The 15,350-nt window shown below is 39.4% G+C and overlaps 2 protein-coding genes across 4 annotated transcripts in view; both read right to left on the reverse strand.

Moving 5' to 3' along the window:
* LOC128257326 (uncharacterized) overlaps positions 1-15,350 on the reverse strand; it is a 150,245-nt gene that overhangs the window by 50,381 nt on the left and 84,514 nt on the right. The gene's annotated exons all lie outside the window — the stretch shown is intronic.
* The window catches only part of LOC128257316 (ecdysone-induced protein 75B, isoforms C/D), a 105,175-nt gene that overhangs the window by 32,921 nt on the left and 56,904 nt on the right, over positions 1-15,350 (reverse strand). For all 3 annotated transcript variants that reach the window (XM_052988275.1, XM_052988278.1, XM_052988277.1), the window contains one exon: positions 10,159-10,247. In XM_052988275.1, coding sequence (XP_052844235.1) covers positions 10,159-10,247 — 89 coding nt within the window. The remainder of the gene's footprint in view (positions 1-10,158; positions 10,248-15,350) is intronic.

Here is a 15,350-nt window from a genome sequence, read left to right on the forward strand (position 1 = left end):
CGGGAGGGGGCTTTTGGACAACTCTGTTGAGGTGATTGTACGGGCTGGCTAACAAGGTACGTGCTGCGGATTTCTGAAGGCTGCCGAACGAGTTTCGCACAAAGCTGGCGGGGTACCGAAAAAATCTATCTCAAATTGTCGGACATTCGATTTTTTCAGAGTCAACATAAATTACAAGCAGCTTGATCTTATTCTGCTGAAAACTGCAAAACTCCACTCGGTTTGACATTTTCGTTAGTGTTTTTTTTTGTTTTTTTGTTCAGCCTTTTCAGTCTGTTGCATGTTTGAGGTTATGACAACAGCCCCTGACTGACTGACATGAGGCGACTTTAATTCAACTCGATTCGATTCAATTCGACACGACACGGCACGACACCATTAAATGAGGCAAGGTGTTGTTTTCAGATTGGGCCTTAAGGGTCTGCATGTTGGGAGCCATTTAAGGGGCTGGTAAAAAGAGCCAGGAAAAAATGTCAAATGTCGCTGGATGATATAATCGTGTGCCAGGACAATAGGGCCTTTAAAAATAATGGGCGAAAATATGGGTTATTAAATGATTGGGTAAGAGAAAGAAAAGATTTTTGGGGAACAAAGGGCAAGATAAACATAGCAAAATTACTGTTTTTGCGATTTTTAAAATGTACACATTTAATTGGAGTTCAAACTCGATTCATAAATATGATTATATTTATTATATGCAATCTGTAGAATAATAAACTTTGTTGTAGTTAAATAGTATAATTTTTCAGTATTTTTAACTATTGAAATACGCTTTGATTTAAGGATTATACGACAACAATAAAAACGCAACAAAAATAATTTCAGTAAAATATATTCTAATTGAAAGCAATAAATATTAGTTTTAAGCTTCCATGCTTATTTTACATGGCTTTCCCTCTCCATTCAATTCAAAGCCTCATATATTGGCCTATACCCAACATATTACTCATACGCACTGTGTGCGTTAATATTATCCGCCTCCGACTGGCACGCCCAATGAGAGACCACCACCCCTTGAGCACCCAAAAGCCACATTATGAGCAATGCAAGGCTGCAAAAACGGCCAGCGCTAAAATTCTATACGGGGCAGGGCAAATATTAGATTACTCATACGCAGCGTTGACCAGGCCAAAACAGCCTGCCCCACATTAATTGCCATAAAAATAGTGGCACTAAAAGGGGCGGGGTGGCAACACATTCATAGAATTTGTGACGGAAATGAGTTAGTGCCATTTGGCATGCCCCCAACCACAAATGGTGGAAAAGGGGGCGGGAAATGGGGAACGCAATGCACACGCATGCAATGAAAGCGCGTGCAGCGACTACCAAAAACAGGGGCGGTGGGCAAACAGGGGAGGGGAGGGTGCACGAGGGGTGGGGCCACTATGCACTCTACCCGTTGCTGATGTTTTTTGGCCTGCAGCACTGCCGGGTTGCATAATTATCATGCAACATGCGGCAGTCGTCGACATGGAGTGTCTGAGATTTGTGGCCAAAACAAAACGTTGTTTAACGCCTGAGAGGTTTCGAGCCCCAGATCCCCCCTCACACATTTCTCCATCGGGGAAAATGGGAAAGGGGTTTAAGAGATAGGCTTAGTCACGCACTTCTCGCACAATATTCCCTGGGATGGAGTGAAGAGTTTTCAATGAGGTGACATAGGTGAAATAAAAACCGTATTTGGTTGTTTAATCATGTCATATATCAAAGGAGCTGTCCATTGTATTAATAAGGAATTGTGGTGTCAATTTAATGGATTAATAAATTAAATATTTGTTAGGGAAGTGTAAAATATAACAAACTTATGCACAAGTGTATGTACTTAAACTCAAAAACAGAATAATTTAACTTCTTACTTCAAAAGCTAGAAAAACCATAAATAATTCCTATAAATATAGTTTAATATTTATTTTATCATCACCATTATAGCAAATAAAAATCGTGTTAATCATAACCTATCCCCATAACTCTTTTTATTAACTATTAAAACAAAACTATCTATGTTTTTTTTTTTTTTAATTATGGTGTGGAGTAAACTTTAATAAGCAAGGAAGAATGAAAAACAAAAATATAAAATTAAGTATGCCTTAAAGTACCAAAAACTCCTCGATCCACCCTCATTCTCCTTAACTGATTCCCCATTTTAATCCCCCCCCTTCCCCCACAGGCTGTTTTGTGGTCTGCCCGTGGGTCTTTAGCTGCCTGGCAACTGGAAACTCACAGCGAAACGTGCGTGGCATGACCATTGCTATCAAAACCTGGCCAAAATAGAGAGTGGGAGGGGCGAGGCAGTCCCGGGGGCAGGAGCATGAGCAGGGGCAGCAGCTGCGCCACTGGGAGGCAGTTGGAGCGGTCTTTGACCGCGGCCAGTAACCGTTAGGTAGCCAGAAGGATTACGAGCTGGGCCGCAACGTTTGGCCGCTTGTCCGAGGTTAGTGCCCAAGCAGCGGAGAAAAAGAAATAAAAAAAACAAAAAATAAAAAGAATGGGGAAAAAAAAGAGTCAGCGGCGAAATCAGTTAAAGCTAAACGCCTGCCGGCCAGTTGCAAGGTTTTTCTTCGTGGTTATTTCTTATTTTTTGACTACCAATCCAAAGCAAACCGTTGCGAACTTCATTCCCCATTCGCCTCGCGTGCTCAACAAACTTGCATTGTTACTACCGCGGATTGGATTCAATTGGATTGCTTGACTTGAGGTTGGCTTTTGCGGCTTTGCGTCTCTGGGGCATATTTCGTGTTGCTTATCGCGCCACAAAATGAGCCGGCCCAAATAAATCAATTAGTCGGCGGAGGAAGGGCGCCCATTTTGTTTCTTTAGGGATAATTTAAAACTTGTTCAGGGCGGTACTTACAAGGAAAATTGCCGATTGGGTGGGTGAATGTGAATTGAGCGAAGCGAATCAAAATCAAAATCTTACCTGCCACGAGAAAGAGAAATATGTAATAAAAAAAAAAGTGGAGGCACTTGGTATGCAACTTAATTTGGGCTACTCCTACTGGTTAAAGTTATTATGGTGGATGATGATAGCCCGTCTTGAAAGCTAACCAAAAAAAGTTAGTGTGGACAGGGTTAATTTGGTAGGCTTTAAATTTGTTATTCTCTAACTAGCTCACATGTATTTCTTAGAAAACATTCAAATAGACAATAAATTTAGCTGATAATTTAAATTACAAAGTCACAAGCAATATGACCAACCCTAGTCACTAAATACCAATTATTTAAAGCCAAATTTCCCAGGCCAAAAGTTCAGTTAAACAAGCAAATTATCTCGTAGCCACAGCATTGGGCTCCCTTAGACTTAATTGCGGCCAAAAGAACGATTCCCTTGGCAGGCAATTAACGAATCGTGAGCCATTCCCACGCCACACCGCCACACCGGCAATCCTGGCCAAGATGGCACGCCCCGCCGCACAGGCCACATAAATAATTCGCTCTTAATTATCGGCCAAGTCAAGGCGAAAACGGAGCTGGCAACATAAAACTGTCAACGGCAAAATGTCAGACGGTTTTTTGACTTATGACATAAGACAATTATAGCCAAGGTGCAGCCGCCAAACATCGGCGCATTGAACTCTCTGGTCGAGATGTTGCTGCCGTGCTGCCTTTTGCTGCCTTTGCTGCCTTTGTTGCAGTGGCAACATCTGGAGGCGACTTGCAACATGTGATCCGCTCGGCGGTGCGGTTCGAGTCCCGGGTAGCTCGAGTTTTTCCTCGCCAAAGTGCATTCAACCCGGGCTGACGTCTACGTTTTGGCTTGGCAAAGAAAGCAGAGTCAATGCACTTTGTTGCAACTATTCCCCCTTTCTCTCCCCATCTCTATCTCTCTCTTTCTTTCGCCCTGTCTATCCATCTCGCTCTGTGAGTTGCGGTACTTTCATTGCTCAAACAGCAAGCAAAAATAAAGCAATGCTGCAGAAAAACTCGTTGCGTTTTGTTGCAAGTTCGTTGACGTTCTGTATTTCTGTACCTCTATGTGTGCGAGTGTTCTAGAATGTTGCCAACCAACTGGGAAATTTCCAGCTAGATTGCGGCGGAGAAAGAGAAAGCAACAGCATGCGCAACATGTTGAGCGGACTGAGGAAAATTGAACCAAACATGCTGGCAAACATTCGATGGGAAAATATTACACAACAGAGGTCTTTTTTATTTATTTATATATAAAAAATTGTTATTTATTGTTTTAATTTGACTAAATAAGAATTGAAAACAAATTGAAAGGGGAATCTTTGCAGAAAAAAAACTTTTTTTCAAGCAAAATAAGTCGAATATTTTAAAGAATTTAAAATGCTGGCCCATAAACTGCACATTTTTAGATTGCGGCCTCGATTGAAATATTGTGTCTGAAATATTCATTTTATAATATAAAACCGATTAGATTTAATTTTGGATATCTTATATCATTAGACGTACATGAAAAATGCAACCGAAGTTCTTAATTTAATACATTTGAAACGTTTAAGTTGAAGTTAAATTGGTTGCGTTTGGTATAATATTTTAATGAACGAATAAAGTAAACGGCATTAGAAGGAATCTTAGCTTAATGCATTTTAAAGGTTTAAGTTGAAGTTAAATTGGTTGCTTTTGGTAAAATGTTTAAATGAATAAATAAATTAAACGTCATAAGAACGAAACATAATTTATGGTATTTAAACAGAAAATATTTCGTGGCAGAAATTGTAATATCCCGAGAACTTTTCCCGCAATATTTCATCTTTTCAATTAGGCTTAGGATGAGACAACCCTTGAACCCTCGCACGACCCCTGGCACAAACCCCCCTTTTGGCTCCACAAATGGCAGTCTAAACAAACACAATATTTTGGCCCATCAGCAGAGGCAGCAGCAGCAGCAGCAGCAGCTGCTGCGGAAAAGTGAAACAAGCTAAGCCGCAAGGCAAACACCACCCTCGAAAAAGGGGTAAGTAACCTCGAATGAAAGCAAAGACTTTTGCGAGCTGGAGCCAACAACTCAAGGCGGGGGAAAAATAAGGCACGTGGCACGAGAGCCGGGGCGAATGACTTTTAACTGGGTCAGCAAAAGTGCCTGATGTCCCTCAGCTTCGGGGGTGGTTCAGGTATATATATCTACATCCATGCATATATATTTGCTCAGCCACTCAACCACACACACACACACACACACACACACATTCACACACACACAACCTCGAACACATTTTACTATCGCTCGTAAAGACAGAAAGGAAACAAATTGCATTTGCCGTAGTAGAAGTGGCTGCTGGCGTTGCAGTTGCAGCTGCTGCTGTTGCAGTTGCAGTTGCACGTTCTCTTTGCCAGTAGATAAGGCCAAAACTCAAAGGCCGCCTTGGTGGGCGTGGCAGTGCCATTAATTCGCTCGCCATTAGATTCTGCCTTCAGCACTAATTACTCTTTCGCTGGAACACGTAAACGAATTCGATTTGTCCTTGGCTAAGCAGCGAGCATTATTACTGGTGGAATATTTAGTCATTTGCTATTTGTTGGCCATTTTAAATGTGCTCCTGTGTTCTTGGAAGGTTTAAATTGTTTTTCAATGAATGCTTACTTGCTTATTTAAATGTGTTCCATAGTTACCATTCATTGGATTGTTTTATTTATATTTATGTATTTTTTCTGGAGCTTTTTCATTTCAATGCTCTACTTATTCGCTCTCAAAAGCTCGCTGCTACAATCGCAACCAATCTACAGTATTACGTTGCATACTTTTGTGCTTCAGAAAAAGCACACTGCTCGATCGCATGGTAGACACCTAACGCCAGGTGGCGCCAATAAGTTAGTGTAGAATGCCATGTAAAACTATGTGTGGTTGCCATGTCAAATACATGTTACAGATCTGTCAGCGAATTTTTCATGCTTTTTTTTTTTGAACTTCGTTAAGCCTTATGCATTATTTTTTATTATATATGGATTTTTGTACTGCATCGTTAAAATAGTATATTCAAGTATATTCGAACTGCTTTAAAGACCTAGATCATCGGTATGTTATCTGAAGGTATATACATATATCTATCTGCAAACGTTATCGCTGAACTGGCCTGTAACCCAATTAGGCTGAGGTTGTTGACCCAAATTTTGCAAGGTGCATTGAACTTTTTGTCGGCAAAAAAAAAACCGGAGCACAAAACGTCACTAGCGATGCGTAAGCCAAAGAGAGCGAAAAAGAGAGTGGGAGAGTGTTTTTGCATTGCAACTAGTCCATGAGTGTGTGTATGTTGTGTTTCCCCAGTTGCAAAATTAAAACGTGTGGAAAATCCAGAGCCGAATTTAAGCACAGTTTAATAAATAAGCTAAATTACGAAATATGTTCAACATTTCTTTAAAACGCCATAAAGAATAAATGTTTGTGGTTCTTAACTTGATATTTATTTTATTAAATATTTGGCAAAAATTTTGAAATTTGAAAATAAATTTTCTGTTTTTTTTCTAAAATCCAATTGAAAAGGAAATGCATTTTCTAGACTTTTCCTTGGAGATACACAACCCAAATACGAATGAATTGTGCCGCCCACCCCCATCGCAACCTCATCGCAACTCCTCCCCCTCTTTCTCTTCTCACTTTTCTCACCCCTCTGCCACACCTCATGCTCACTCACACATTCACACAAACGCCTAGACAATTTCATGCAACGCTGCGTCGCTGCTGGCGTCGCTGCCCGACGTCGACTGCGACTGCAGTCAGTCGTTCAAGTGCATTTCAGAGCGTTAACCTTTGTGTCTCTGTGTGAGTGTGTGTCCTAGCCCAACATTTAGGGCTCTCTCATGGGGCTCTCTCTCGCGCCCTCTCTCTAGTTTTCCTGGCTTTTCCTCTTGCTTTTCCAATTTGAAGTGCAGGCAAGTGGAAAACCTCGAAAGCAAAATGAGAATTGAGGTCTCCCATGATAAAATCTTGGGAATGGCGCAAACATGGGTATGTAGTATTTTCTTCACTGATAAATCCAGCCCAAAATTAATTTTTCTGTTTATTTTAGGAGTTTGTTATCCCACTGTCTTTCGTTGCTTTCTTTTTTTGGGATTATCAAGCACATTTGGTGATTGTTCATATTACAAACATTATTTGATCGCTCCAGAATTGATGCAGGTTAGGAACAATGAAATGGAGCAGATATGATAGGGAGGAGAATTACAGGCACTCGAGTAAGAAATGGGAATTGGATTTTATATATTTTTTTTTATTTGGTACTGAAAGAAAATATTTGGCTATTAACTATCACAACACATTTTCCTGGCTTTTTCTCTCTCTTCATAAAATGCAATAGGAAATCTCCCAGGGCGCTGAGAGAGCAAACGAGAGCGTGAGAGCGCGGTCTCTTTTTCTGCATCTCTGCCTCTCCCTCCCCTGCTTTCTCGTGCCCTATGCTGCGTACGCTGCTTCTGTTTCTGCTTTGACATTGAACGAGTTCATTCACATTTGCTGCACGCACACAACTGCAGCTTCACTCACACAGATACTCGCACGAAAAACTACACGAAGCATAAACAACAACTGCCGAAGCGAAATGGAAAAGAGAGAAAAAAGAGAGCCACAACGAGCGGCAGAAAAAAAAAAGAAAATAAGAATAAACAAAAAATAATACAAATGTATGCATGAGTGTGCGTAAATAAATAAAATTGTTAAATAATATGGAAAGAATAACAAACACGTTAGATAATAGACCCAGAATCAGAAATAAAGAAAGCTGACCACAAAGAAAAGTCTCCCGGCATTTTATTGGAAATTAACATCTATTTGACTATTCCTCCTCGTCTCCACTTCACACGCTCCTTCGTTGTGGTCCCTCCAAAAAAATACAAATAATATCACCTGCCTTCTACAATTTTTTTTTAGTTACGAAATCGGGAATTGGGTCATTAAGGCAGCAGGCAATAAATGTGTGAAAGGCACCGACTAGTTTGGGTTAAGGATAATGGAATGAGGGAAATAGATTTGAGTCATAGATAAACATTGTTGATACTTCTCACCACCATTTGCCTCAAAAATTAGAGTTTTATAGGAACGGTTATTTATCTAATTAAGGCAGTTTGAATTTTAAACTATTAATTTTTTATCACTATTAACAAAGTACAATTCAATTTATAAAGGAATAAAACTTAAACTTCCTTAAAACCCCTTAAACTTGTAGGCCGAAAAAGTTCTATAAATATCCATCATGTATATTGTCAAACCTATTCCGCCATAATTAATAAGCGTCAAGATCCCTTAAGCGGCTCTAAACTATATAAAATTCGACTTAAAACAAACGAGTTCCGAATATAATTGCAGTTGCCAAGTGAGTCAGTTCTGGCTACGAATGAAGTCATTCGTCAAGCTCAAAACGCAAAAAAAACTAATTCAAAAACATAAACCCAAAGAATCTGTCTCTGAAATAGAGGTCAATAGACAAGACGAAGGTCCACCGAGCAGATCAGGTAGGCAGGCAAGTCACAAATCGTAGCCACAAATGGCCAGGGCGGAAATATCCGCTAAAAACGAGCCACCACACCACGCGGCGTATGAGCAATCTGCGAAACTCGATTCCTCAAAGGGGAGAGAGGGGGACAAGAATAGTGCGCGTGAGTGAGAGGGAGGGTGATGGCAAACCTGGCCTAACCTTGAACTTCAAAAAAGCGCGAAGGAAACACAAACTTTTAGGCCTACCTATTCGGTAAAACATATATTTACATTCACATAATAAACATATAAATTAGCACACAACAAAAGACGTTCCAAGAAACCCGAAAAGCCGAAACAAAAACTGGTCCAAAGTCAATGAACTTCTGCTTCTTCCTCTGCAGATCAATTCGAGTTTTTCATGTGGACATACAGTGGACATTCGCCCACTTGTAATTATCTGGAGTTTTAAGTTAAAAAAAACAATAGGGTGAACTACATTTCCCCACAAAGTTTAAGCTTTGTATAAAACAAAAAACTAAGAATTTATCTTAATATTTTTTTTTTTTATGTATACTATATTTTTCTGATTTCCCAGGTAACCTTGATTTCTAGTTTCTTCAAGTTTCAATTTCCGAGCGATCACTGTGTTATTATTTTTGCAACGTTTGAAATTTAAGACGCGCAGACTGTTTAAATGCAAAAACAAATACAAGGACCGCCAAGGGCCAGACAAAAAGAAAGGGACGGAAGATGAAAAGAGGCAGCGAGAACGAGAAGGAACCTCGACTGGCTGTTAACCCAATTCAAGGACGTCATTGAGACATTAAACCCGACTCGCTTCTCGAACTCCGAGTGCCGGCGAATATAAGGGAATAGGGCAAACTGCTTTGCCAAGGTTGTGCAGAGTGGCTATAGTGATGGTGGCGTGACACGATCCCCAGGAAAAGCTCGAGTTAATAAGATTTCGTCATGCGAGACCCTCATCTCTGGAAAGGGAACAATCACTGAAACGATCACTGGACTCTGTCCAGAGGTTCAGCTCTTTGGGCGAATGAACTTGCATTTTCAATGTCACAGACGACAAAGGGCGGCAACAGAGTCTTTAAAAGCAGCAGGAGCCCAAGAAGCACACTGAGCCAAATACTTAATAAACATACTCTTAAAGGCGTTTTCAGTAGATTAAATTAAATTTAAGATATATACTTGAAATACGATAATATTCTGATTTATACCTCTAAAATAAATCAGAATATTATCGTATTTCAAGTTGCACTTCCAATTTGTATCCTTCAATACAATTATTATCGCAATGTATTGATCCCTCATTTGATTTTCCAGTGCAGGATGAAAAGAATCATCCACAAAGGCAGCATTGAAGGTTTCGTTCTGGTTTGGTGGTTGCTTTATTTTATTTTAATTTTTTTTGTGTCTCATTTGTTTTGCTCAGGATTGTGTTGTTGTACATTTTGATTTATTTTATTGCGACGCAATTTAATGCAAGGACAATTCGCCAGACGACGTCGCAGGTTTTTGTGAAGGGCAAGGGCCTGTTGCTGACAGGGAGAAGGAGAGAGGGAGAGGCACAGAACGAAAGAGACGGAAAAACAACCCTGCTAAAGTAATTCCTGATCCCATTTTTTCCTGCCAACGAGGTCAACTGAGTTCAATGTCAGAACCAAAGTTGGTGGTTGGGCATTAAGTTGCACGTGGCGAGCACACTTTTGCTCTACCACCCCCGCAGTAGAGACAACCCCTCTGCTCCTTGAAGGATATGTGGTGCAAGAACTTACCTTGCAACCCTCGCAAGAATGCACGCCGTAGTGGAAACCGGAGGCCTTGTCCCCGCAAACACGACACAGCACCGTGGTGCCATCGAATTCTGCAAATAAAAGATAAGAATGTCAAGATTAATAACCAGAAAACAGTATAGAAGGACATCAATAATATATATAGGGGTTACCCCTGGTAAGCAGCTGGTGGAAAACATTTTCAGCAGAGGGAAAAAGGAATTTCACAATCGTAGAAATACTTAAAAAACATATTGTAAGATATATTAATATCTCAAGTATTTATTTAATGGTGATCAATTATACTCCAAAAAATTTATTATTTATTTATTTATTTATCAAATCCCAAAATAATCCGAAGAAAGTCCGCCAAAGGCGACGTAATACTTTCTTCAAATAAAGCCAGCGCAATGCCAAAGACGAAGAAAGCAGTAAAACGAAATGGGCGAGACAACAAAAAATAACTTGTGGCTGAACTTGAGCTCATTCTTGGCCGAAGAAATGTTACGTAACTTTCACCGGCACGCCAGGTAAACAAGAAAAAAAAGCGACCAAACGAGAAGAAAGTAAACAAGAGAGAGCATAAGAACCAACAAAGAGTAGAGGAGAAAAACTTTCTTTCGGGCGGAAACAAGTTCTTGCGAATGAATGAAAGACTTTCTTTGAACAGGTTTGCTTTGGTTCTTTCTCCAAAGAAAGTCTTTCTCTGAGTGGTAGAAGATCTTCTTGGCCTCTCCCTCTCTCGATTTTTATATCTTTCTGTACTTCCTCCTTTTCTCTGGCAATCAGACACGCCACGCTTTGTAAACAATTGTAAATGGCAAACAATGTTCATGATCTTCACGCTGCCATGACCATCATCATCGTCACGACCATCACGATCATGAGCAACTTGTATCTGTATCTGCTTTTTGCTATTTCTGTGCCAGACACACACAACCAGCATCTATACGGTTGCAATGCCGTCAAGTTCACTGACATTTCGCACTGCAGATCGTTGCACTTTTGCATTGGACAACAACAAAGCAGGCTGAGCAGAGGAAAAGGGGTCTTGCACTGATCTCTCGCACGCCACTGACTGAATTCGCTTCAAGTTTCCAGACTGAAAGATATTTGTATGCAGATATATAAGTGGTCAACAAGAGTGTAGGTTAGTAGTATGTGTTCAAATATTGCATATTAATTAAACTGCAAATGTGATTGTTTATCTCTTTATTGGTTAATTTAAATTTTGATTTAATATATTTATGATGCAACAATTTTTTAACATTCTATTTCTATGCGTTAAAAACCCATAAAGGTAGCATTTTTGATGCAATCTTTGTTCTCCAAGATACTTAATCATTCACTGGCACATAACAGATTCAGACAACTAGGAAGTAAAACACCAAAACATCACATTCATAAACACCTTTTTACCTTATAGACACAGATAAAAAAACTATCTGTAAGACTAGCAGACGTAATTGAACTTCTTATCAGGAAAACAAACTAACAAAAAAAAAAAGGAAAACATTCCAAACTGTCGTGTTTATTTGAACTTGAAAAAAAAGGCAGAAATATCCCAAGTTGTTTTTATTTAATAAAATATTATGGTTGTCGTTCGGGTTTCCTTTGTGCTGTTTTTTGTATTTGTTTTTGGGGGAATTTCGTGGCACACATTTAAAAATAATTCATTGGGGGCGTTGAGAGAATAAAGAATGCCACGTTCTGTTCCCATCTCCCTCGTACTCGGCCACTCTTTCTTTCCTAGTTTGGAAACCTATTCGGAATCGTATGGCTTACGTCATTGGCATTGTGATTTATATAAAGATAGGTTTTTTTTTTTTGGCAAGATCTTGCTTTTGTAATAGATTCGCTCATGGATTACCAATTTGTGTTCTATAAACAAAAGGCAGCAAGGTCAGTGGAGAGGCCTCTCTGTCTGCCCCCTCCCTATCTCTGTTTGGCCGTCTCTTTCTCTTCCTCTATCGCTGTTTCATCGCCTTGGGAACTTGGCATTCGCTAATCGGCGACACGTGTAATAGCTTGTTAAATGAAATTCTGTTTTTTCGGTGTAATAATTAAGCGTATAAGGAAGGGGCTTGGTAGGTGCTTGAGGGCGTGGTTGAAAGATCTCCGTGATAAAGATACTCGAAATTCACTAAGATCGATCGAACTCAAAAGCTATTGTTTAGGGATTTTAGTTGGCTAGACCTTGAATCAGGCTGATTGAACTTAATTTATTGATGTTCGTTGCTAAATTTATAAATTTGTTGGGCCAAGAAATTTGGTTTTGAATTCTATAATGTATAATGGGTTCTTTTATTTTTGCACAATTTATGTGAATTGTTTCTCTGTTACTGTATTTCTAAGCTTTAAAATAAATGTATTTTACGATTTATATTATGCCATACGATGACTCAATTTGTTTATGTTAAAACCTCCCATTATAAATAAGTTCCAAATAATATTTCGCCACTGTGAAATTTTAGCTTACCAAATAATCTATGGGAATTATCTAATACGCACTGCTCACACATACAAGCGCAAGGAGGCGACCTTGAAAGTTTCATTCACTTCACACGCACACAGATATGGAAAGGGGCAGCGGTTTTGGGGGTGTCTGCGAAGAGGTGGAACGGGCACTATCAGAAATACTAGAAATAAGCCAAACAAATGGCAGCTCCCCTAGCAAACACACTCACATACCAGAAAAAACGCAGACAACCAAATTTCGACTGCTCAAAATATTTATTAATACGAGAGCGAGCGAGAGGGAAGATCGCTGAAGAGAGAGAGAGAGAGAGAGATATGGCCACATTGGCAATGTTCTGTGTGAGTAAAAAAAAAATTTGACATTGAAATTTTTGCTGCTCTCTCTTTCTCGCTCAATCAATAAAAATTTCGCGCGTGCAGGAGAGAGAGAGAGGAGGAGAGAAGCGTTCTCGCTCTGCCTACAAACTTCAATGCGGAAATGTTCGGACAGGTTTTTCTGTTGCTTATTTTTTTTAGCGCCAGTTCAATGTATCGTTTAATCAAGTCAAGAATAAAAAATTTTATTCAACATTTTCGTCAAGTTCAAAAAACGCGACTGAGGTCAGCTCGAAATGCGGGAGACACCTTGTAAAGTGGGCGCGTTTTTTAGTCACCTTCGCGCGGAGTTCATTGAATTGACAACTGCCGCCAAAAATGTTGATTATGCAATGTTATTCTTTTGGCGGGATTGGCAATAATGACCTCTCAACGAAACATAATTTTTAAGGAGAATGCTGAGTGCATTGATCCTCGAATTTGTTTTGTTTTTGGGTGCCCTGCACTTTTATTGGGTTTCATTAATTTATTGAACTTGTTGGGGGTTAATAATCGAGGCGTGGGAACGTGTAATTTTTGCAATAAATGTGCGTGTGTCATTCGCATAATTTTAAAAATAACTCAGTAAGAAAAAAAAGACGAAAGAACAAAGACTTCAGGTTATGAATGGCTTTGCTTTTTTATTAATACACACAACATATTTTGTGTTAAGTCTACATCACTATAGTGTCTATAACTATCAAAGCAATTAGCCAAAAGTAAAAGTATCCAAAAATGCCCAAAAAAAAGCTTTACCTACAAATAAATTGCAACAAGAAACACAAAATGTATTACTTTCGTTTTGACGATGGTTTTCACTTTCAGGTCTTTGGCCGCTTAATAAATTTCTAAAATGCACAAATAATTGTGCCAATAAAAATAAACACGATCGTACGAAAATCAAATAAAATGAAAATGAAATAAATTCGAATAGAGTAAACTTTCGAAGTGAGCAAAAGTTCAAGAGCCGCCTACGAAAATCGAAAAGCGCCTGCGAAAAGCGAAGAAGAAAATAAACTAAAATAAAATAAAATAAAGCAAAAGACAAATAAATTGTGGAGAGCAATGGCAAGGCGAACTTTTCTTTTGGACAATTGTAGCGTTGCAGCTTGACTTTCACCGACATTTGACAGAGGGGTGGGCGGTGGGGGGTGCACTGTTCACCTGGAGGAGTCATTAACCCGCAGCTATGTATGTAAAAATGTCAAAAAGAGGCTAGACCCGGTTTTTTGTTTTGCCCGTAAATTGGCCGCGCATGCGCAGTCGCCTTGGTAAAAAGTGAATTTGTCTCTGGCTTCGGCCAAGTCAAGCTGCAGTCAAGCTGCGCTTTTCACTTTGTTTGGCGGCAATTGAAATGCGAAACTTGGCAAACGGATGCACATCGACCCGGCCGAAACCCAAACAGCAAGAAATTCATTTGCGAATGCAAAAAGAAATCCGCCGAAGCGCTATCCACAGAGTAGCAATGAACTTGGAAACCAACTTTGTCATCGCCCCATCTCTTTCGCCCAGTTTTTCACTTAGTGAAATGCAACACCAGCAACACACAAACGCATAAATAAATATCGATGGCATGGGGAAAAACACACTTTTGCAAAGTAAAGCAAATAATGCCAACGTTAGTGGGTGAGAAATGGTGGTGGGGGAATGGATATCGGAGACATAATCGAGAAACATATAAATATAATTTTGGTTTTCACTTTCGATTTGAGTGTCATGCAGTAGGTGTTGAATTTATTGGCGTATTTCAGTATAAGCCGTAAGTGTGAGATTAGTTAGTTCAGCAATTTTTTGGCGTCCCATTAAAATATTAAGATCATATGTTTCATACTTTTTTTTTTGGGCCCAAATTTAAAAGAAGGTATACAAATATATCACAAAAACTTAAATACATTTTATCAATTATAATCTGTTAAAATATGTTTCTACATATATGATATAAAGTTCATCATTAAACTAAGCTTATCCCCATATTCCAGTTTCCTCCCATTAACATAAACACCTTGAAAACACCCAACAACCCCAAGACCCCAAACGACACAAACGACAAGGTTCCACTCCTGACTAGTTTTAAGGGAATCCACAGATTACCCTACCCCCATGCCAGAAATAAATACAACAGTCAACCAGTTCCCCATTATAGAAAGAACTACCTTGACTCATCGCTTGAACTGTGATTGCCCCGATCGGATCTGAAGTCTTTATGCCAACTTAAACCGGTTGCTTATGAAGTGCATTAACTTCCTTTAGTCATAAAACAAAAGCCTGACATTGGTACAGTTATAATTTCGGTTAAATACAACAAAAAATAAATATATAAATTGTGAAAAACCGAAATGTGTTGAGCGCTCAAGTTATTGAAC

The sequence above is a fragment of the Drosophila gunungcola genome (assembly GCF_025200985.1).
Source record: "Drosophila gunungcola strain Sukarami chromosome 3L unlocalized genomic scaffold, Dgunungcola_SK_2 000002F, whole genome shotgun sequence".
Classification (NCBI taxonomy): Eukaryota; Metazoa; Arthropoda; class Insecta; order Diptera; family Drosophilidae; genus Drosophila; species Drosophila gunungcola.